The sequence below is a fragment of the Chiloscyllium plagiosum genome, unplaced genomic scaffold, assembly GCF_037043375.1.
Source record: "Chiloscyllium plagiosum isolate Xiang-an unplaced genomic scaffold, Cpla_swu_hap1 HiC_scaffold_4, whole genome shotgun sequence".
Classification (NCBI taxonomy): Eukaryota; Metazoa; Chordata; class Chondrichthyes; order Orectolobiformes; family Hemiscylliidae; genus Chiloscyllium; species Chiloscyllium plagiosum.
Genome location: NW_028270142.1, coordinates 142881168 through 142903504, shown reverse-complemented (window position 1 = coordinate 142903504; position 22337 = coordinate 142881168). Strand labels below are relative to the sequence as shown.

Below are 22337 nucleotides of genomic sequence, written 5' to 3'. Positions count from 1 at the left end.
ACCCAACCAGTGATCAAGATCATGGCGGATCTCATTGCCAACTCAACTCAACTCTACTCTACTCTTCAGCCTGACACCCCAACATTGGACTGTGATATGTGTCAAATCAAAAATCTAACGCTGTCTTGAATGGACTTAACAACTTGTAAAAAATAAATCCCTTCTCACCACTGCCTTAAAAGGAAGACCTCCTTTTTTTTTTAAATTGTGTCTCCTGGATTCCCCACGGGGGTGGGGGGGGGGGGGGGGGAACATCTCCTGACATCTAACAAGGTCCATGGGATATGTTGGAATCGGGGTGACCGGTGAGGAAGTTAAACAGGAATCCTTCACTTCTGACCATTTGAACCACCACCACCACCAGGGCTTTTTCTGACCCTCTCTTCCAGGAGTGCACAAGATGTCTCTGGGTCACAGCACACCAAACCACACCCCCCTCCCAACCAGAATGGAGGAAATGTCTCATGAGCAAAGGTTAAACAGGTTGGGACTCTCTAGAGTTTCGAAGAATGAGGGTGATCCTATTGAAACATATCGGTTCAATGCTGAGAGGATGTTTCCCCTCCTGGGAGAGTCTAGGAGCAGAGGGTATAGTCTCAGAATAAAGGGGCACCAATTTCAGACTGAGATGAGGAGGAATTTCTTCTCTCGGAGGGTTGGGGGTCTTTGGAACTCCTTGCCCCAGAGAGCTGTGGGGGCAGAGTCCTTGTGCATATTTAAGGCTGAGATCAATGGATTCTAGATCAGTCGGGGAATCGAGGGAAAGGACAGGAAGGTTGGTGTGAGGAATGTCGGATCAGACGTGATCCTATCGAATGGGGGAGCAGGCTCAAGGGGTTGAATGGCCTTCTCCTGTTCGTATTTTTGTAGGGTCTCTGAAAGGCCAGACTCGTCACCCAGAGGACACCTGAGGAATAGCTACAGGCAGAAAGTCAGCACTTTCTAGCTCATTTCGCATCGCCGTTAACGACCCCAGTTTCAGGGCCAGACAGATAGGCATTAAAACGTGGAAGCTGTCTCTGTGCCTGGTTCCCATCTCGTCCCTGGGGGAGGGGTTCATGTTCAGCTTGATGAAAATAACAACTCTTCAGGAGAGAATTATTCTGTCCACATAAAAATATGAGAAGATTCGGCTTAAGGTAGAGGTGGATAGATTCTTGATTCCTAAGGGAATTAAAGATTATTGGGAATATGCAGGAATGTAGAATGGAAGCTAAAATCCGGCCATGATCTTATCGAATAGCAGAACCAGGTCAAAGAACTGCAATTATTAATGCATTTGTAAGACAATTGCTGTGGCCATGAGAGATACTTAATAACTCTTCAATTGAGGCAGTCAGGAGGGGCACTGGATAATTATTTGAATGGAAATGGTGTACCAGGATGTAGGGAGATGGCAGGAGATTGGCCCTAGAGTTTAGAATGACAGCAGGCACGATGGGCCGAATAGCCTCATCCTGCGCTGTGGCTCTGGGAAACCCAAACCTTGTGGGTTGTGGGTGCGCAGGGCAGAACCCGAGAGGTTTTAAATAAGCAAATAACCATAGCTACAAAAATTACACCGACTGTGACAAACGCAGGGACCAAACATTACAAGGCAGGAAAGATTCAGATTTCACCCGAAAAACACAAAGGCTGGTCCACGTCATTGAAAAGGCTCAAGCTGAGGAGATTGGAAGGACCTTTGCACCACTTTACCAGCTCCGCTGTGATCTTTAGCACTGCCAAGTAACAAGGTCAAGACACAAAAGACAACAGGAAGGGAGGCAGAGATTAGCACATGACCCGTTTAGCTGAGCTGGTGGAGCAGTGTAGCACGTACCGCTGTCTGACGCCAGGAACGTTGCGTTGTACATGTTATTTTTAACGTAAGGGGATTCACGATCGAGTGTGGCGACGGTGGTAATCTGTCCTTGGAGTGGATCGATTTTGAGCCAGTTTGCTGGATCCGATAACTTCGAGTATCTGGGATGAGAAACCACAAGTGCGTTAGATTAGGCGTGGTCAGTTACTTGTCAACCTGGTGCAGCAATAAACACTGACATGCACAGGACCACTACCCCGACTGTGCATGTGCTCGCCACTGTACGGGCATCTGGACCAGGTGCTGGATCACTCACGTTTTTAATGGCAAGGGGGAGGGATGAAGGTGGGTGAGGGATAGACCAGCCACAGCGTCATAGAAACCTGAAGCAGGAGAAGGTCATTCAGCCCTCTGAGCCTGTTCCATCATTTGGTAGGATTACGGTCTACCTCCACATTCCCAATTTCTCCTCAGGCCCCGTGATGCTCTTAAATTCTAAAAAAAAAATGAACAATCTCTTTATACTCAGTGACTGGGCCTCCTTTGTTACAGAATTCCACAGGTTCATCAGCCTGATGAAGGGCTTTTGCCTGAAACGTCGATTCTCCTGCTCCCTGGACGCTGCCTGACCTGCTGTGCTTTTCTAGCACCACACTCTCGACTCTGATCTCCAGCATCTGCAGTCCTCGCTTCTGCCTCTTTGAAAGGCCTACCCAGTTACTCAGTCCCAGCCCTCAATCAGCTCTCTCCGCTGCAGCCCTAGATGTACGCTCTTTTCTGGGAAAGCTACACTACTGCACAAATGGAGATAGCAGGGAGTGGCAGAGCAGGAGCATACTGGGCTCTTAACTTCGAGGTCTGGAGTGTGTTCAGAGGAGGTTCACAAGAATGGTCCAGGAATGAAAGGCGTAACAGATCAGGGACGTTTGAGGACTCTGGGGCTATAACTCGGTGGAGTTTAGAAGGATGAGGGGGGATCTAATTGAAACATACAGTGGATGTTGGGAAGATGTTTCCTTTGGTAGGACAGACTAGGATCCTTAGAGTAAAGGGAGATAAGGAGAAACTTCTTCAGCCAGAGAGTGGAATTCATTGCCACAGAAGGCTGTGGAGGCCAGGTCATTGAGTATATTCAACACTGAGACAGATAGGTTCTTGATTATCAGGGAGATCAAGGGTTACGGGGAGAAAGCGGGAGAATGGGGTTGAGAAATGTATCAGCTATGATTGAATGGAGGAGGAGATTTGATGGGCTGAGTGGCCTAATTTCTGCTCCTGTGTCTTATGGTCTAACATTTAAAAAAGGATTATTTAAAAATACATATTCTTGAGAACACAAAGCAGGATTTGGGCACCAAACCAGGGCACTATTTTGATTTCTCTCTGAAGTCTGCAGAGTTTAGTGAAACCATATTTCTTGCACATAAGGTGCTTTATAAAGAAACATTAAAACTCATGACGGGAATGTAGTGTTGTGGGCCCGGATAAAAATGCCACAAACACAAAGCTGGAGCTGTCGGTTCAACAATTAATTCCTGGCTGAGGTTACAGTCATTGCTTCAAGTGCCCTACTCCCGGTGTCGAATCCTTATCAGAGCAAAGCACCCCAGAACGTTTCACTGTGTTAATAGGGGGCTATACAAATGCAAAGATACACTTCGGTTGTCACGCAGTGGCGCGATGCAAAGAGCGTTTATGGGCTGGGAGGGCAGAACTAATGCACATTGTTCCAAAAACAGAACCCCGCTTGAAAATCTGAAGCGGGAACAGAAAGTTCCGGAAACTTTTTGCAGGTCAGGCAGGAGGAAGACAAACACAGTAAAGCTCTCAGGCTGATTAATTCAGTTGAAAAATGACAGACCTGAAATATCTTCCTGTCACCACAGAAACATAGATCAGCCGAGATTGCCTGAGATATTCTTCTGGTTTAACGCCAAGTTAACTTTTGTCAAGTGGTGCTAAGTTAGACAAGCCAGTGTTTAGGAACAGGAAACCACACTGGATAATCACAGAATTACTCCTTTTGTTAAATAAAAAACAGCTTTCCCAATTAGAGTTACAGACATATACAGCATGGAAATAGACCCTTTGGTGCAACTTGTCCATGCCAACCAGATATCCTAAATTAATCCGGTCCTGTTTGCCAACATTCGGTCCATATCGCTCCAAATGCCTTTTAAATGCTGTAATTGTATCAGCCTCCTCCAATTCCTCTGGCAGCTCATTCCATACACACACCACCCTCTGCAAGAAAACATTGCTCCCGAGGTCCCTTTTAAATTTTTCCCCTCTCACCTTAAACCTATGCCCTCTAGGTCTGGACTCCTGAGAAAAAGACCATGTCTATTTCCCCTATCTGTGCCCCTCATAATTTTTTTGAACCACTATAAGGTCATGCCTTAGCCTCCAGGGAAAACAGCCCCAGACTGTTCAGCCTGTCCTGATACAGGCCATTCTGCTATACGGCACATTTCATTAACGTGAATTAGCCGTAACATGATTGACGAATTGGGGGGCGTTGTTTCTGAAGTGCGAACTTTCAAAATGTGTGTTGGCTGTAACGCGATTATATCGGCAACACTTTAAGCGCTGTTCCTAAAGCACGATTTATCTATAATGTGGGTTAGTGCAGGAACACAACCATCGCGTTATGGAATAACGAACTGGAGCTGAAACCCTCAAACACCAGCAACATCCTTGTAAATCTTTTCTGAACCCTCTCAAGTTTGACAACATCTTTCCAACGGGAGGGAGACCAGAATTGTGCACAGTGCGCTCATAGTGGCCTTGAAAGGAGAAAAGCTGGGGGTGGGGTGTGTGGGTAGAGAAGGCAGGTGCTGAGTATGTGCACTGACTTACACAGTCTCGTGGTTCAGCGACGATAGGTTTAGCAATCTTACCCTGCCTCTTCCAATTCTGCAGCCCTCTGCTGTCTCTGCATTCCCTCACATCACAGTCTCTAGTTTTAATTGTCCAACCATGAGATTTGATGACCCTTAGCTCTGGAATTCTCTTGTGGACCCCTCCGGCGTTCTCCACCTCTCTGTCCCCTTCCTTTCGCCTATCCATATGTAAACGTAGAAATAGCAGCTCGAGTAGGCCATTCAGCCCCTCAAGCCTGTTCCGTCATTTATCTAGACCATGGGTGACTTTCTACCTCAACATCATTTCCCTGCTCTATCACCATATTTCATGTTGCACTTGATACACAGGGATCAATCATTTACTTGAACATCCTCAATGACTATGCCTTCACAGAAATGGTTTCCCTGGTTTGGCGTCAAATGTTGTCAAGTGACATTCCTTCAGCTGCACCTTCAATCCAATGTGAGATCAGAGTGGCAAGATTCACTGGTTCAGCATCAGTTGAGAACCCCATTGGTACTGAAGCAGTCTATGCCCAAACACAGAAACATCTTTGTGGGAAGGGGTTGGAGGGGTGGCCTGCATGTTATTTGCAAACAAACATCAGCCCATGACCATCTCCGACAAAAAGAGTCCAACCATCACTCTATGATGTTCAATCACCAGCACAGAATCACCCCACTATTAACATCCTGGGGGTTATCACTGACCACAAATTGAACTGGACTCGCCATATACAGACAGTGGCTACAAAAGCAGGTCAGAGGCTAGGAATCCTGCAGCGAGTAACTCACCTCCTGACTCCCCAAAGACTCCCCCATTTATCTCTCCACCCCCGAGGCTCCCAGCCTCATTCCTGATGAAGGGCTTTTGCCTGAAACGTCGATCGTCCTGCTCCTCGGATGCTGCCTGACCTGCTGTGCTTTTCCAGCAACACACTCTCGACTCTAATCTCCAGCATCCCCAAAGACTGTCCTACCATCTACATGGCACAAGGCAGGGCTGTGATGGAAATACTCCCCACTTTCATGGAAGGGTATGGCTCCAAATTGTCTAGGACAAAACATCCTGTATGACTGACATCACCCCTCAGGCCATTTCAGCATCTGAGAGATCCTTCCTTGCAGTAATCAACTGACACCTCATCCACCACCCACATCATCCACCACCCACACTCAGTGGCAGCAGTGTGTCCCATCTACAAGATGTAGAAATTGACCAAAGATGCCCCACACAGCACCTTCCAAACCCACGACCACTTCCATCTAGAAGGACAAGGGCAGCAGATACATGGGAACACCACCCCGTGCAAATTCCCCTCCAAGTCACTCCCCTTCCCTCCCCCTGACTGGAAATATATCGCCGATCCTTCAGTGTGGCTGGGTCAGAATCCTGGAATCCCCTCCCTAAGGGCATTGTGGGTCTACCTCCAGCACACGGACTGCAGCGTGAAGGCAGCTCACCCCCACCTTCTCAGGGGGCCACTCGGCTGGGCCGAGCCAATGACACCCACATCCCACAAGTGAATTAGATGGAAATGGTTGTAGGTGTGGAAGGTGCTGTCTGAGAATCTTTGATGAATTTCCGCAGTGCATCTTATAGGCAGTATAGACTACTGCTACTGGGGGGGGGGGAGAAGTGGATATTTGTGGAACTGTTCAGGAACACAGTTACCAGCTGCCTCTGCGGCCTCAGCTATTCAATACTTTGAGGACCTCTCTCCCTTATCATTTTTACTTCAATGAAACGCTAGCTTTATAACGGTGAATAAATATTCATGAACCATTCACTGCTCTAGGCTAAAACATATATTTCACCATCAGAATTTAATTGGAGAGGAAATGGCAATGTGCAACACATTTCAAATGTAATGAATATTCCTCCCTGGAAATTGGTGACTTACTGGCCATTTCTTTTCTATAATGAAAGAAGAGGACAACGTAGCACACGCAATTCTGTGGCACCTTTTCAGTGATGGATACGGGACATACCCAAAATGAAAGTATAAGACGACACAGTGATAGGAGCTTGCTAACAGGATGCAACCATCAAAATACTGTGACCTAGGGCACCTTGACAAGAACAAAATGGTGGGGAAGGTCAGGAGCATGGGCAAAGAAGTGGCAGATGGAGTACAACAATGGAAACTATGAGGTCATTAACTTTGTTCAGAAGAACACAGGCATGGACTATTTTCTAAATGGGGAGCAAATTCAGAAGTCTGAAGCGCAAAGAGGCTTGGGAATTCTAGTCCAGGATTCTCACAAGGTCAACTTGCAGGTTGAGTCAGTAGTTAGGAAGACAAATGCAACGATGGCATTTATTTTGAGAGGACTATAATATAAAAGCAAGGATGGACTCCTGAGGCTCTGGTCAGACCACATTTGGAGTATTGTGCACAGTTTTGGGCCCCGTATCTCCGGAAGGATGGACTGGCCCTGCACTGTGTTCAGAGGAGGTTCACGAGAATGGTCCCGGAATGAAAAGCTTAACATATGAGGAATGTTTGAGAACTCTGGATTTATACTCGATGGAGCTTAGAAGGATGGGGGGGGGGGGGGGGGGGGGGGGGGGTGGGAATCTAATTGAAACTTACAGAATACTGAATGGCCTGGACAGAGTAGATGCTGGGAAGATGATTCTATTGGTAGGAGAGACTAGGACCTGAGGGCACAGCCTTAGAGTAAAGGGAAGAGCTTTTATAACAGAGATAAGGAGAACATTCCTCAGCCAGACAGTGGGGAAATCTATGGAATTCACGCTCACAGAAGGTTGTGGAGGCCAGGTCACTGAGTATATTTAAGATGGAGATTGACTAGTTCTTGAGTATCATGGGTGGCACGGTGGCTCAGTGGTTAGCACTGCTGCCTCACAGGGTCCCAGGTTCAATTCCAGCCTCACGTGACTGTCTGTGCGGAGTTTGCACATTCTCCCAGTGTCTGCGTGGGTTTCCTCCGGGTGCTCCGGTTTCCTCCCATAGTCCAAAGATGTGCAGGTCAGGTGAATTGGCCACGCTAAATTGCCCGTAGTGTTAGGTACATTAGTTGGAGGGAAATGGGTCTGGGTGGGTTACTCTTCAGAGGGTTGGTGTGGACTTGTTGGGCTGAAGGGCCTAGTTCCACACTGTAGGGAATCTAGTCTAATGTCACAGGGAGCAAGTGGGAGAATGGGGTTGAGAACCTTATCAGCCATGATTGAATGATAGAGCAGACTTGATGGGCTGAATGGCTTAATTTCTGCTCCTATGTCTTATGAAAAATGTAATCATTTGAATTAGCCACTGGAGTAGGCCATTCAGCCCGTTGAGAGCCTGTTCCACCATTCAATGAGATCATGGTTGATCTGTGACCTAACTCCATACACCTGCCTTTGGCCCATATCTCTTGCTACCTTTGCTTAACAAAAATCTGATTTCAAATGAACTGATGGAGAATCAACTGACATTTGTGGATGAGTTCCAAACCTCTACCACCCTGTGTGTGCAGAAGTGCTTCCTACCCCTTCGGACAATCCCATCATCACGGGGAATAAGACCATAAGGCAGAGGAGCAAAAGTAGGCCATTCAGCCCATTAGGTCTATCCCCGATTGTCTTTCGCGCCCCTTGGATATCAAGAATCTGTCTATTCATCTTAAAAATATTTGCTGCCTTCTGAGAGAGTTAAAAGAAATCACCAAAAAAAAAAGATGCAGAAAGGAGTCAAGGCGAATTGTGTTTGACAGAGAGAGTCCAACAGGGGACAGAGGGAGACAGAAGTAACGTTGTGTAGGTGGAAGGATGAGAGAAAACACAAGATGCTAACAAGAGGAACACAGTTACTCTGAGGATACATCCCCATGGCCTTGTAAACTTGGGGCAATAAATAAATTGGGTGCATTTCTGGTCGCCACACTAGAGGGAGGATGCGGAGGCTTTGGAAAGGGTGCAAAAGAGATTAACCAGTATATGGCCTGGATTGGAGTGTATTAGCAATAAGGAGAGGTTGGACAAACGAGGATGGTTTCTGCAGGAGATGGTGCGACCTGATTAAAGTTTTTAAAATTAGGAGAGGCGTGGACAGGCTGGATAGTCAGGAGTCATTCTCTCAGGGTGGAAATGGCAAATAATAGGGGGCATGGGTTTAATGTCAGAGATTTAAAGATGTTTAAAGACGGGCAAGGCAAGTCCTTTCACACAGAGGGTCGTACGTGTTGGAAACATAGTACCAGGGGAAGTGGTGTAAACAGATACAATAGCAATGTTTATCGACACACGAACAGGCGTAGACATGCAGGCAGGTGGGATTAGTTTAGAATGGCATCATGGTTGGCACAGACATGGTGGGCTGAAGGGCCTGTTCCTGTGCTGTACTGTCCTATGCTGGAATCTCTCAACCTCGATCTTGAGTATACTCAACTCCTCAATAGCTTCTCGGGTAGAGATTCACCAGCCCTGTTCATCTCAGTCTTCAGCGGCCTAACCCTGACTCTGAGGCTGCATTCACTGGTTCAAGACCCCCACACACCCCCACCATCACAAACTCCGGCTACCCAGGGGAGACTCTCCTTTCCACATCCAGCACCTCCTCTACCACTTTTATATGTTTCATGAACGTCACCTCAAATTCCTCAAAATTCTGGGGGGAACACAAGACCGGTTTCTTCAATCTCTCCTCTCAGGACAGTCCCACCTACACTGGGAGTGAGACCACAAGACCTGGAGGCAAAAGTCAGCCATTCAGCCCACTGAGCTTGCTTTGCTATTCAAATGGATGACCGAGGAGGAAATTGACTGGATGAATCTAGCCGGCCGTCATGTACGGCTCGGATTTTGATCGATGGTCGGTCATCGGAGAAGTTCCACCAGTAGAAAAGTGACAGCAACTTATCCGTCACCCAATATGGTCGCCAGCAATAGTTAGGGAAGGATCCGGAAGATCACAGCTGCTGGTGGCAGTGAGGAGACCAAACCCAGGGGAGGATTAGAGGGAAAATAACTGACTGAGAAAATAACGGTCCAGAAATAAAATAGTGATGGAGCCTGCTCCCCAAAAGAAAGAGGCTCAGACACCTGGACACAAACCGTTAACTCAGTTTTTCCTTGCTCTACAATCCTACAGAGTTGGCAATGCTTCATTTCGGCTCTCCAGCCACCACAGTAGTTTCTTTTTATTCGAGACAGATTGAGGTAATTGAGAAAAGATGCAGAAAGGAGTCAAGGCGAATTGTGTTTTACAGAGAGAGTCAAACAGGGGACAGAGGGAGACAGAAGTAACGTTGTGTAGATGGAAGGATGAAAGAAGACTCAAGATGCTAACAAGGGGAACACAGTTCCTCTGAGGATACGTCCTACCCAGTTTCCCCCTGGCCTTGTAAACTTGGGGCAATAAATAAAAGTACTGTGGAAAGAAACAGAATCCTTTGAAAAGTGGGTGACGAGAATTACGCCAGAAAACCCACATACAGACACAAGGCAAATGGAGAGAGAAGCATAGTTAATGTTTCAAGTCTGATATGAATCTTCTTCAGAATTAAAGAAACTGAAGATGAGTCTCTATTGAAGCATTTAATGATTCTTAGGGGTCTTGACAGGGGAGACGTGGAAAGCTTGTTTCCTCTTGTTCCTGATGACCAGGAGAAAGTGAGGACTGCAGATGCTGGAGATCAGAGCTGAAAAATGTGTTGCTGGAAAAGCGCAGCAGGAGAATCGACGTTTCGGTCATAAGCCCTTCTTCAGGAATGAGGAGGGTATGCCAAGCAGGCTAAGATAAAAGGTAGGGAGGAGGGACTTGGGAATACGATAGGTGAAAGGAAGTTAAGGTGAGGGTGATAGGCCGGAGAGCGTTTGGGGGCGGAGAGGTCGGGAAGAAGATTGCAGGTCAAGAAGGCGGTGTTGAGTCTGAGGGTTGGGACTGAGATAAGGTGGGGGGGAGGGGAAATGAGGAAGGTGGAGAAAGTGATGACCAGGACCAGGGGGTCACAGTCTAAGGAAACGGGATGGACCATTTCTGACTGAGATGGGGAGAAATGTCTTCAGCCAGAGAGTGCGGAGCCTGTGGGATTCTCTGCCACAGGAAGTGGTTGAGGCCAAAACATTGAATGTTTTCAAGGAGGAGTTAGGTACAGTTCTTAGGGCTAAAGGGATCAAAGCATATGGGGGAGAAAATGGGAACAGAGGACTGAGTTGGACGATCAGTTTGAATGGCGGAGCAGGCTTGAAGGGCTGAATAGCCTACTTATATTTTCTATGTTTGTACAAGAGAGGCAAGTGTGATATCATGATAGCAGCCACAATTAACAATCTCTTGGTACTGTAGATGAGCAGAGATCTCTGTGTCCATGTACATAGATCCCTGAACGTTGCCACTCAGGTTGATAGGGTTGTTAAGAAGGCGTACGGTGTGTTGGCTTTTATTGGTAGAGGGATCACGGAACCATGAGGTCATGCTGCAGCTGTACAAAACTCTGGTGCGGCCACACATGGAGCACCGTGTACAGTTCTGGTCACCGCAATATAGGAAGGAGGTGGAAGCTTTGGAAAGGGTTCAGAGGAGATTTACTCGGATGTTGCCTGGTCTGGAGGAAAGGTCTTACAAGGAGAGGCTGAGGGACTTGAAGCTGCTTTCATTAGGGAGAAGGTTGCAAGGTGGCCCAACATCTAAGATAATCAGAGGGTTAGACAGGGTGGGCAATGAGAGTCTTTTTCCTCAGTTGGTGATGGCTAGCACAAGGGGACATAGCTATAAATTGAGGGGTGATAGATATAGGATAGATGTCAGAGGTAGTTTCTTTACTCAGTAGTAGGGGTATGGAACGCACTGCCTGCAATAGTAGTAGACGTGCCAACTTTCAGGGCATTTAAATGGTCATTGGATAGGGATATGGATGATAATGGAATAGTGTTGGTTAGATGGGCTTCAGATTGGTTCCAAAGGTCGGTGGAACATCAAGGGCTGAAGGGCCTTTACTGCGCTGTAACGTTCGATGTTCGACGTAAAGGGTTTTCCGGATAGGGACAGTGAGCAGAGGGTGAAGCCTCTGGACTCAGTGATACAGTGTGTGTGACGTTAAACTTGTACACCCCAGTCCAACACTGGCATCTCCAAATCAGTGTGTGCGCGCGAGCGTGAATCAGAGTGGGTTACTATACCTGATCGTCTGCTGCATGTACCGGTCAGGGTCCTCAGCTGTGAAGACGGTGAGCACTTTGCCTGCAGGTAGGCCCTCTTCCTGCCTGATCAGCTTGGGGTTTGGAACAAAATACGGACTCTCATTGAGATCAATAACGGTAATGGAGACAGTGGCTGTCGATTGAGGAGGGAGCTGAATGCCTTTTGTCAGAGGCTCCTGATTTACAGCAATGACTGTTAGTACAAAGGCTCTGCTGGTTTCATAGTCAATAGGCTGCGAGGGAGGGAGAGAGAAAAACAGACTTCAAAATGTGCAAAACATGCAAGTCTACATGAAAACAATGTTTTTATTTAGTGTGCTTGCATTTTCTTAAAATAAAATAGAGAACAGTGACAAAAATACAACCATCCTCCAGGACATAATTAACCTCTTACAGCATTCACGTTGCACATTAAATATTGAGTGGGTCACCTTTAATGCCTGACCTCTATCAGGTCCCAAGAGGGCTGCATCCATTCTCCCACACAATCCTGCATGGGAACAATGGCATTTGCCAGTGTCTTTCTTTTTGTAAAAAATGTCCGACTTTCCCTTTGTAAGACCTTCAAAATAACGCCTTTTAATTTCTAACGTTGTGCCGGACAACTTTACAAAGCTCTTTTCACAACTACATCCAAAATGCTCCACAGGCAACCGTTTACTTTTCAGCATGTGTGCGGGCACAGGCTGGTCTGTGTTCATGTGTGTGCATATGCATGTGTGCACGTGCACTTGTGAGAGCCTGTGGGAGAGCATGGTGTGTATACACACACGTGCGTGTATGCGCCTATTTGCATATGTGTGCGCTTGTGTGGCAGATTGAGCGAGTATGAGAACATGCATGTGCACACATGTGCCGTAGGAAGTGCTGCAGCCAACTCGTGCACAGCAAGATCCCACGTGGAAACCGCATGGTTCAGTGGGGAGGCTGCCTGGGGCCAAGCCAGAAGTTGCGGGTTTCAGGACCCACTCCAGGACTTGAAGATGAAAGGAGGTGTGGTCATTAAACAACCGAGCAGGCAGTTCGATTGGCAAAGCTCCCAGTGCCCTGGTAGGAGGAGAACAGATTCCTGGCCAATAGAAGATAGGAGCAGGAGTAGGCCATTCCGCACTCAATTTGATCATGGGTCACCATCGAGTTCAATACCCCAAGCCACGTCTCCATATCCCTTGATCCCTTTAGCCACAAGATCTATGTCCACCTCCTTCTTGGGGAAAAAAAAATCAATGTTCTGTCCTCAACTACTTTTTATGGTAGTGAATTCTACAGACTCCCCACTCTCTGGGGGAATATGTTGCTCCTCACCTCAGTCCTAAAAGATTTCCCACTTATTCTTAAAACTACATCCCTCTGGTTGCTCCCCCGCCATCAGGACCATCCTCCCTGCATCTAACTGGTCTGGTCCTGTTGGAATGTTACAGGTCCCTTTGCCAATCCTCCTCCATTCTTCGAAACTCCAGCGAGTACAATTCTAACTGACCCTGTTTGATGTGGAGTGCCTCCAAGCAGACTTTAGCTTCGGACTTCAGTCTGGAGACTGGTCCCAAGGTGGATGAGCTGGGCAAGGTGGCACATTGAAAATCTCCATCACATTGTGGGGGGGGGGGGGGGGAGGGTAATATAGGAGCAGAGATAAAGGTTAGAGCATAGGAAAGAGAGAGTAAAAATCCTTGTCAGATTGGCAAGCTGCAACTAATGGGAGTGCTTCAACAACAATGTTGGCACCGCAGCTGTCCACAACCAAGGGTTTAGAAATGGGGGCTGAATATCTGGAAGCTAAACTTGGCGATGACACCAAGGTAAGTTGGAAAGTAAGTTGTAACACAGAAGAATCTATCAAAGGATGAAGCCAGGTTAAGTGAGTGGGCAAACATTTGGAAGATTCACTACAGTGTGGTCGATTTTGGGCTAGATGATCAGACAAAACCATATACTAATTAGAGAAAAGACAGGGAGATTAAAAAACTCTGAGGTACACAGTGATCTGGGTGTCATTAACATGAATCACACTAAGTTAGTTGATTAGGAACACACAAAATATGAGCACTTATAGCAACTGGAATGCAATGCAAAGATAGGGAGGTTTGGCTGCAGTCGATCGGGGCCTTGGTAAGGACACATCTGGAGCACTGTGTCCTGTTTTGGTGGTCTTATTTGAAAAAACTGTTTAATTATGTTAGAAGCATCCCAGTGAAAGGTTGCTTGACTCATTGCTGGGATAAAAGGCTTACGTAATCAGGATAGGTTTGCAAGCTCGGGACTACACCCAGTGGAGTTTCAGGGAACGAGAGGTGATCTTATGGAAAAGTGTAAAATCCTAAAGGGACTTGACGGGATGACTACCAGGTGGATGCTGCCTCTAGTGGGGGCAGTCTAGAACTACAGGACACAGCTTTAAGAAGCACTTGTCCATTTATGACATGGATGAGGAGGAACTTTATACTTTTTTTTAAATATAAAGGGGAGGAGAATTTTTTTTTCCCCACTCTGGGGAATCCTCTCGAGGTTGGGTCATTAACACATTCTAGGCTGGAGGAGATCAATTTTTGAGAGACAAGGGGGTCAAAGGTTAGTTTGGGTGGGGGTGGAGGGGGAACTGGATAGGAAGGTGAGGCGAAGGCCAAAACCAGGCCAGCTGGGATTTGATGCGAAGTTGGAGCAGCAATGAAGCTCGGAAGAGTCCACTCCCATTCCCGGGTCTCGGTATTCCCACGTTAGCCTGCGCGCCGTTATCTGCCAGGGGTTGGGAGGGGTGTCCAGAGTCTTTGAAGTTGCGAACAAAGGTTGCACAGTACCAACATGACAGCAATCGGATTATCTGCACTGGGCAAGACTGGGTCAGACTGACGCAGTTTCAAATAGCACTGCAAAATGTCCACCCTCGGGCGACTGTCTGTGTGAAGTTTGCACGTTCTCAGTCTGCGTGGGTTTCCTCTGGTTTCCTCCCACAGACCAAAGATATGCAGCTTAGGATGGGTTGGCAATGCTAAGTTGCCCATGGTGTTCAGGGTCATGCAGACTAGGAGGAGTATCCCAGGGAAAGGCAGGATTATAGGGATAGGTTGGATCTTGGTGGGATGCTCCTCGAAGGGTCAACGTGGACCTGATGGTCGGAATAGCCTCTTTCTTTGCTGTGCAGATTCTCTGAAAGATTCAGACACAAACTGAAAGCACGGTCAACTCTTTGATGGGACAGAGGCCTATTCCAACAATTTCAGAGTCATACAGCATGGAAACAGACCCTTCGGCCCAACCAGTCTATGCCGACCATAATCTCAAACTAAACTAGTTCCACCTGCCTGCATTTGGCCCATATCCCTCCAAACTGTTTCTACTCACGTAATGAACAAAATGTCTTTTAAATGTTGTAACTGCACCTGCATCCATCACTTCCTCTGGCAGTTTATTCTGCACACAAACCAGCCTGTGTGAAAACGTTGCCCCCTCAGGTCCCTTTTAAATCTTTCTCCTCTCACCTTAAACTGATGCCCTCTAGTTTTGAACTCCCCCACCCTGGGGAAAAGACCTTTGCTGTTCACCTTATCCATGCCCCTCAATGATTTTATAAACCTCAATGAAGTCACTTCTCAAATCTCAGGTGAATATTGTAGATCCTATACTAGCCTCCAGAGCAGGGGCAGGTGTTCTGGCTAATATTTATACCTTGATCAATGGATTAACTCATCAATCCTCTACTGTGGATTATTACAACATCCACCTGAAAACAAACTGAATTTACAAAGTCCACTGGCTACAGGCCTCTGTCACAGAGAGAGGAACATTGTTCTGTGATCAAAGGTAGGAGCACAATTTGCATAGACTGCTGGGTTTAAAAGAATAAAGAGCAGACTAATTAAGATGTTTTAGATGATTAAAGGCAATCAAACTGGATAGTTAGAGGGGAGAAACTCCCTCCTCTGACTTGGAAAGGGTTTAGGGGAGTCCAGACCACGGAACCCTTTCTGTTCAGTATTAAGGATAACAGAAGCAAGGCTTTGTGTACATTACATAAAGAACAGCCAAGGTCTAACTGAATTGAGGCTTGAGGGGCCGAATGGCCTCTTCCTGTTCCAGTTAATTTTTTTGGCAGGGGGGGGGAAGGGCACATTTTACAATTACATACAAAGCATTTGCACCAGCCTTTTAAAGAATGAAAAACGACTCATGTTTTCTGCGGAAATTTGAATGGATCACGTGTCACGATAAATTTCAGAACAGCTTGGGAGGAGTCTCACTCCCTCCACACTCTGATACAAAACCTCAAATATTACTGAAACAAGTCAAGGAGCTGAAGGCAAAGGAGAACTGAAATAAATGATGTCACAAGGAATTAAGGGCTACGGGGAGAATGTGGGTAAGTGGAGTTGAAATGCCCATCAGCCATGATTGAATGGCGGAGTGGACTCGATGGGCCGAATGGCCTTACTTCCACTCCTATGTCTTATGGTCTTAAAAGCAGAAAAGGGCAGGAGAAACTCAGCAGGTCTGGTATACAGAGAACGCAGAGAACTTCAAAACATTAACTTCTCTCTTTCCACAGATGCTGCCAGACCCTGCTTAGTTCCTCCAGCATTTTCTGCTTTTGTCTCAAATATGGTCAAGTCTGTTTTTTTAAAGCGACCACACTGATGGTCTAAATTCTGAATGAAACATATGATTTAACATCATTGTCCCTGTTTGTGTATACATTCAGGTAAGTAAGTAATAAAGTAATTGTCTTGCAATCTAATAGATAAGAATGTCAGTCCTTATTCCAAGGGGGTTGGAGTGTAAGAGTAGGGAAATCTTACTGTAACTGTACAAGGTGCCAGGGAGATGACATCTGGAGGACTGTGAGCAGATTTGGTCCCCTAATTTAAGGAAAGACATTGTTTCATTGGAGGCAGGACAGCGCAGGTTCACCAGGATGATTGCTGAGGGACTGACTTATGGGCAATGGTTAAACCAGTTAGGAATCTACCACACTGGAGTTCAGAAGAATGAGAGGTGACCTCATTGTAACAGTCCTAAGGTGGTGGACAGGGTAAATGCAGACAGGATTCTCCCCCTCCAAGGGAGAGTCTAGGGCCAGAGGGCACAGTGTCCAAATAAAAATGGAGATGGGGAACCTTTCTTTTCTCTTTCAGAAGGTTGTGTGTCTTTGAAACTTCTTGCAACAGAGAGCGGGGGGGTGCAGAGTCCAGATGTTTAGATGCTTATCAGTCAGAGGAAGCAAGGGAAAGGGCACGAAAGCAGATGTGAGGAATTTCGGATCAGGCATGATCTTATTGAATTGTGGAACAGGCTCAAGGGGCTGAACAGCCTACTCATGCTCCTATTGCTGATGGTCTTAGGCCAAGGAGTCAAGTGAATTCAGAGAATAGTTTTGAGCTTCAGGGAGTTTTGGTGTGAATGGATTGGTGATGTGGATTTGTTCCCCCTGAGAGACCGACAAGGTTAGAGTGAGGGAGATGGTGGTGGGGGGTGGGGGGGGGTTAGAGGGGGAAGAGAGAGGGGGGGGGGGTTAGAGGGGGGACGAGGGAGAAGGGGGAAAGGACAGGGAGGGGGAGAGGGGCCGCAAGTGAGGGAAGGAGGTAGTGAGGGTTGAGGGAGGTCAGGGGCATGAGAAATATGTAGTGGAGACAGAGAGAGTGACAGAGATAGAGACAGGGAGAGACAGAGGTGGAGGAGAGAGCGCGTGCATGCATGAGCGCAAGCGAGAGAGAGAGAGAGAGAGAGAGAGCGCGAGCGAGAGAGAGAGAGAGAGAGAGAGAGCGCGAGCGAGCGAGAGCGCGCATGAGAGTGTGACAGCGAGCAAACGAGAGTGTGCGAGAGAGCCCGAAAGAGCCCGAGACAGTGCGAGAGCAAGAGGTACCATTTGACGCTCGTTGGCAAAAGAAGCAGAGGTAACAGGTGGAGGAATGTCCTGTCTGAGAATGCGGTTTTGCAAAGTGATACCCAGTGATAATAATGTCAAACTATTAATCCAGATACCCTGGTAATATTGTGGGGACCTGGGTTCAAATCCTGCTACGGCAGATGGTGGAATTCACCCTCATCCTGTGAATCCTGAACGTAAAAGAAGAATTGCAGGAGAAAGGAAGGCAATAGGATGAGCTGAGTCACTCTTGCAACTCGCCAGTTTGGAAACAACGGGCTGATTAGTCTCTTTTCTGTAGCTACCCTGAAATGCTGAAGAAATCTAACCTTGTTCACATCACCACACACACCAACTTAACAACTTACAACATACTCTGCTTTGCAAAGGACAAAAATGTAACTGCAATAAACTTGTTACAATTTTGATTTGATTTTTGTTTTAAAAAGCCAATAATGGCACAAGGGTTGTTCCACCATGCACCAGAGTGTCTCAAATCCTAAAAGGATTAAAAATCCAACAAATTGCTTTGGAAAGGTCTCCCATCTGTAAACATGAGCAGAAAATTTGGAACACAGCATGATTCCAGTCAAGAAAGTAGAAAACTGACCAGTTAATTTGAGCCCATTATGCCTTCCACTACATGCATCTACTGTATTAATTTCACTCATTAACTGAACTAATTGAATACTTTGAAAAAGATTACCAGCCTCACAGCTTACACTTAATCATCATTTGCATGAATTATACAACTCAATTTCGAATTTCACTAAAGTACCATTACAGATTTTTTTAAAAAAAACAATTATTGCAAAGTCTGTTCACCATCCACAAGTCAGGAGTGTGATGGAATACTCCCCACTTGCCTGAATGTGGGCAGCTCCAACAATACTCAAGAAGCTCAACACCATCCTGGATAAAGCAGCCCGCTTGGTTGGCACCACATCTACCAGGTTTAACTTGCCCAACATTACTAATACACTATTTTTTCCTCTATTCATTGATGGGATGTGGGTGTTGCTCTCTCGGTCAGCATTTACCGACCATCCCTAATTGCCCAAAGGACAGTTGAGAGTCAACCACATTGCTGTGGGTCTGGAGTCACATGTAGGCCAGACTGGGTAAGGATAGCACTTTCCTTCCCTAAAGTGACCCAGATGGGTTTTCCCAACAATTGATAGTGGATTTTCTTTTGGTTGAATTCAAATTCTACCGTTTGCTGAGGCAGGATTTGAACCCAGGTCCCCAGAACATTACTGAGGTCTCTGGATTAACAGTCTAGCGATAATACCACTAGGCCATCACCTCTTTCAGGGTTTGGAGTGGACGGAGTGTGGACTATGCAGAAGTGGATACTGCAGATGCTGGAGATTAGAGTCAAGATTAGAGTGGTGCTGGAAAAGCACAGCAGGTCAGGCAACGCCCAAGGAACAGGAATATAGATGTTTTGGGCAAAAGCCCTTCATCAGGAATGAGGCTGGGAGCCTCGGGGGTGGAGAGATAAATGGGAGGGGGGTGGTGGGTCTAGGGGGATGGTAGCCGAGAGTGTAATAGGTGGATGGAGGTGGGGATGCAGGTGATATGAGGGTGAAGCGGATAGGTGGGTAGGAAGATTGACAGGTGGGACAGGTCATGAGGACGGTGCTGAGCTGGAAGGCTGGAACTGGGGTAAGGTGGGGGGGGAATGAGGAAACTGCTGAAGGCCACATTGATGCCCTGGGGTTGGAGCATCCCGAGATGGAAGATGAGGCGTTCTTCCTCCAGGCGTTGGGTGGTGAGGGCATGGCGATGGAGGCGGCCCAGGACTCGCATGTCCTTGGCAGAGTAGGAGGGGGAGTTGAAATGTTTGGCCACGGGACGGTGGGGTGTGGATTAGATATAAGGCGAGGTGCAGTAAGTGCAGTGTGGGACAGGCACAGCTCATAGTGACAGAGTTCAAAAGAGCAAGAAAAAGTTGAAAGATACAAAATCCTGAGGCTCCTTGACAGGGTGGTTGTGGGGAGGAGGACAATGTAACCTCCTCATTCAAAAATAGAGTGAAAGAATAAATGGGCGACAGCAACTTAACATTGGCAGAAGTGAAACTACTGTCGGCAACTTGGTGGGTGATACAAAAATAGGTGGAAAGGCAAGTGCTGAGGATGACAGGAAAGTGACTGTAATCAGGTTAACTGAGTGGGCAAACAATACTTGGGAGATGGAGTATAACGTGGGTGATGTGTGATCATGCACTTTAGCAGGAAGAACAGAGAAGCTGAATATTATTTAAATGGAGAAAAATGTGGAAAGCTGCAGCACAGAGGGATTTGATGAACCAGAAAATACTAGCAAAGGTCAGTGGCTAATGGGGAAGGGCAATAGAATGTTTATTTCAAAGGAAATGGTTAGGGAGGTTTTACTAAAACTAGCTAAGGCTAGTTATCAGACCATACCTAGAATATGATGATCAGTTTTGGGTCCCTTAACCAAGAAAAGGTATACTGATATTGGAGGCAGTCTAATCCTTAAAACAAAAATAAATTTCTCCGACCTATTTTTCTAATCAACCTGTTCACAGATGTTATTACATATCGAGTCATAGAGATGTACAGCAGAGAAACAGACCCTTTCGTCCAAACCGACCAGATATCCCAACCCAATCTAGTCCCACCTGCCAGCACCCGGCCCATATCCCTCCAAACCCTTCCTATTCATATACCCATCCAGATGCCTCTTAAATGTTGTAATTGTACCAGCCTCCACCACTTCCTCTGGCAGCTCATTCCACACATGCACCGCCTTCTGTGTGAAAAAGTTGCCCCTTAGGTCTCTTTTATATCTTTCCCCTCTCACCCGAAACCTATGCCCTCTAGTTCTGGACTCCCCGACCCCAGAGAAAAGACTTTGTCTATTTAAGCTATCCATGCCCCTCATAATTTTGTAAACCTCTATAAGGTCACCCCTCAGCCTCCGCGCTCCAGGGAAAACAGCCCCAGCCTGTTCAGCCTCTCCCTGTAGCTCAGATTCTCCAACCCTGGCAACATCCTTGTAAATCTTTTCTGAACCCTTTCAAGTTTCACAACATCTTTCCGTTAGGAAGGAGACCAGAATTGCGCACAATATTCCAACAGTGGCCTAACCAATGTCCTGTACAGCCTCAACTTGACCTCCCAACTGCTGTACTCAATACTCTGACCAATAAAGGAAAGCATACCAAACTCCTTCTTCACTATCCTATCTACCTGCAACTCCACTTTCAAGGAGCTATGAACCTGCACTCCAAGGTCTCTTTGTTCAGTAACACTCCCTCGGACCTTACCATTAAGTGTATAAGTCCTGCTAAGATTTGCTTTCCCAAAATGCAGCACCTCGCATTTATCTGAATTCAACTCCATCTGCCACTTCTCAGCCCATTGGCCCATCTGGTCACGATCCTGTTGTAATCTGAGGTAACCCTCTTCGCTGTCCACTACACCTCCAATTTTGGTGTCATCTGCAAACTTACTAACTGTACCTCTTATGCTCACATCCAAATCATTCATGTAAATGACAAAAAGTAGAGGACCCAGCACCGATCCTTGTGGCACTCCACTGTTCACAGGCCTCCAGTCTGAAAAACAACCCTCCACCTTCTACCTTTGAGCCAGTTCTGTATCCAAATGGTTAGTTCTCCCTGTATTCCGTGAGATCTAACCTTGCTAATCAGTCTCCCATGGGGAACCTTGTCGAACGCCTTACTGAAGTCCATATAGATCACATCTACCGCTCTGCCCTCATCAATCCCCTTTGTTACGTCTTCAAAAAACTCAATCAAGTTTGTGAGACATGATTTCCCACGAACAAAGCCATGTTGACTATCCCGAATCAGTCCTTGCCTTTCCAAATACATGTACATCCTGTCCCTCAGGATTCCCTCCAACAACTTGCCCACCGAGGTCAGGCTCACTGGTTTATAGTTCTCTGGAGTAGGTGGCACTTGGACCCGGGCCTCCAGGTCCAGGGATAGACACTACCTCTGTACTGCAAGAGAGCCCCTGCTTTTATCAAAATAAATATTATCATTTCACCTATTTTCTTAAACCATTTGTTCAGAGGTGTTAATACACCCCTCTGGAGCAGGTGGGACTCGAACCCAGGCCCCTGGCTCAGATGTAGGGACACTTCCACTACACCACAAGAGGGCTCTTTGCTTTTTAATATAATTTTTAAAAATAATGCTTTTTATTTAACCTATTTTTCTAATTAACCTATTAATACACACCTTTGAAGCAGGGTTGGGGTTTGAACCTGGCTCTCTCGGTTAATGGAGAGTGCACCACAAGAGGGTGCTTGGCTTTTAGTTTTACATGTATAAAGGGCTCAGGTGATGAGTTCCAGCTGGACAGGTGTGTTACCATCGCGCTCATCAAGCTCCATAAGGAGATCAACTTGGGATTCCCCTTGGGGTTATCAAATTATCCAGGGATTTCCATCACCAACACCATTTTTAATAAAAGCGGCTTGAAAACATTTAGTGACCGAATGCCGGATTTGGCAACGAGGGCACACCAGTGGAACAATTATCTGTGGCATTCCGACACTACTAACCTTGACAACTGTTACCAGGCCGTCATTACTGATGGGGTCAGTTGGTACAGCAAAGTGTCCTGAAGGGTCTCCACCAGTTATCTTATAAACTGCATT

At 46.7% G+C, this 22337-nt stretch overlaps 1 protein-coding gene across 1 annotated transcript in view; it reads right to left on the bottom strand.

Annotated features, from left to right (window-relative positions):
- The window catches only part of LOC122548761 (cadherin-2-like), a 184848-nt gene that overhangs the window by 26495 nt on the left and 136016 nt on the right, over positions 1 to 22337 (bottom strand). The window contains exons 9-11 of the mRNA XM_087985884.1: positions 22242 to 22337; positions 11798 to 12051; positions 1823 to 1965 (exon numbers count right to left, since the gene is read on the bottom strand). The exon at positions 22242 to 22337 is cut by the window's right edge and continues 90 nt beyond it. Coding sequence (XP_087842010.1) covers positions 1823 to 1965; positions 11798 to 12051; positions 22242 to 22337 — 493 coding nt within the window. The remainder of the gene's footprint in view (positions 1 to 1822; positions 1966 to 11797; positions 12052 to 22241) is intronic.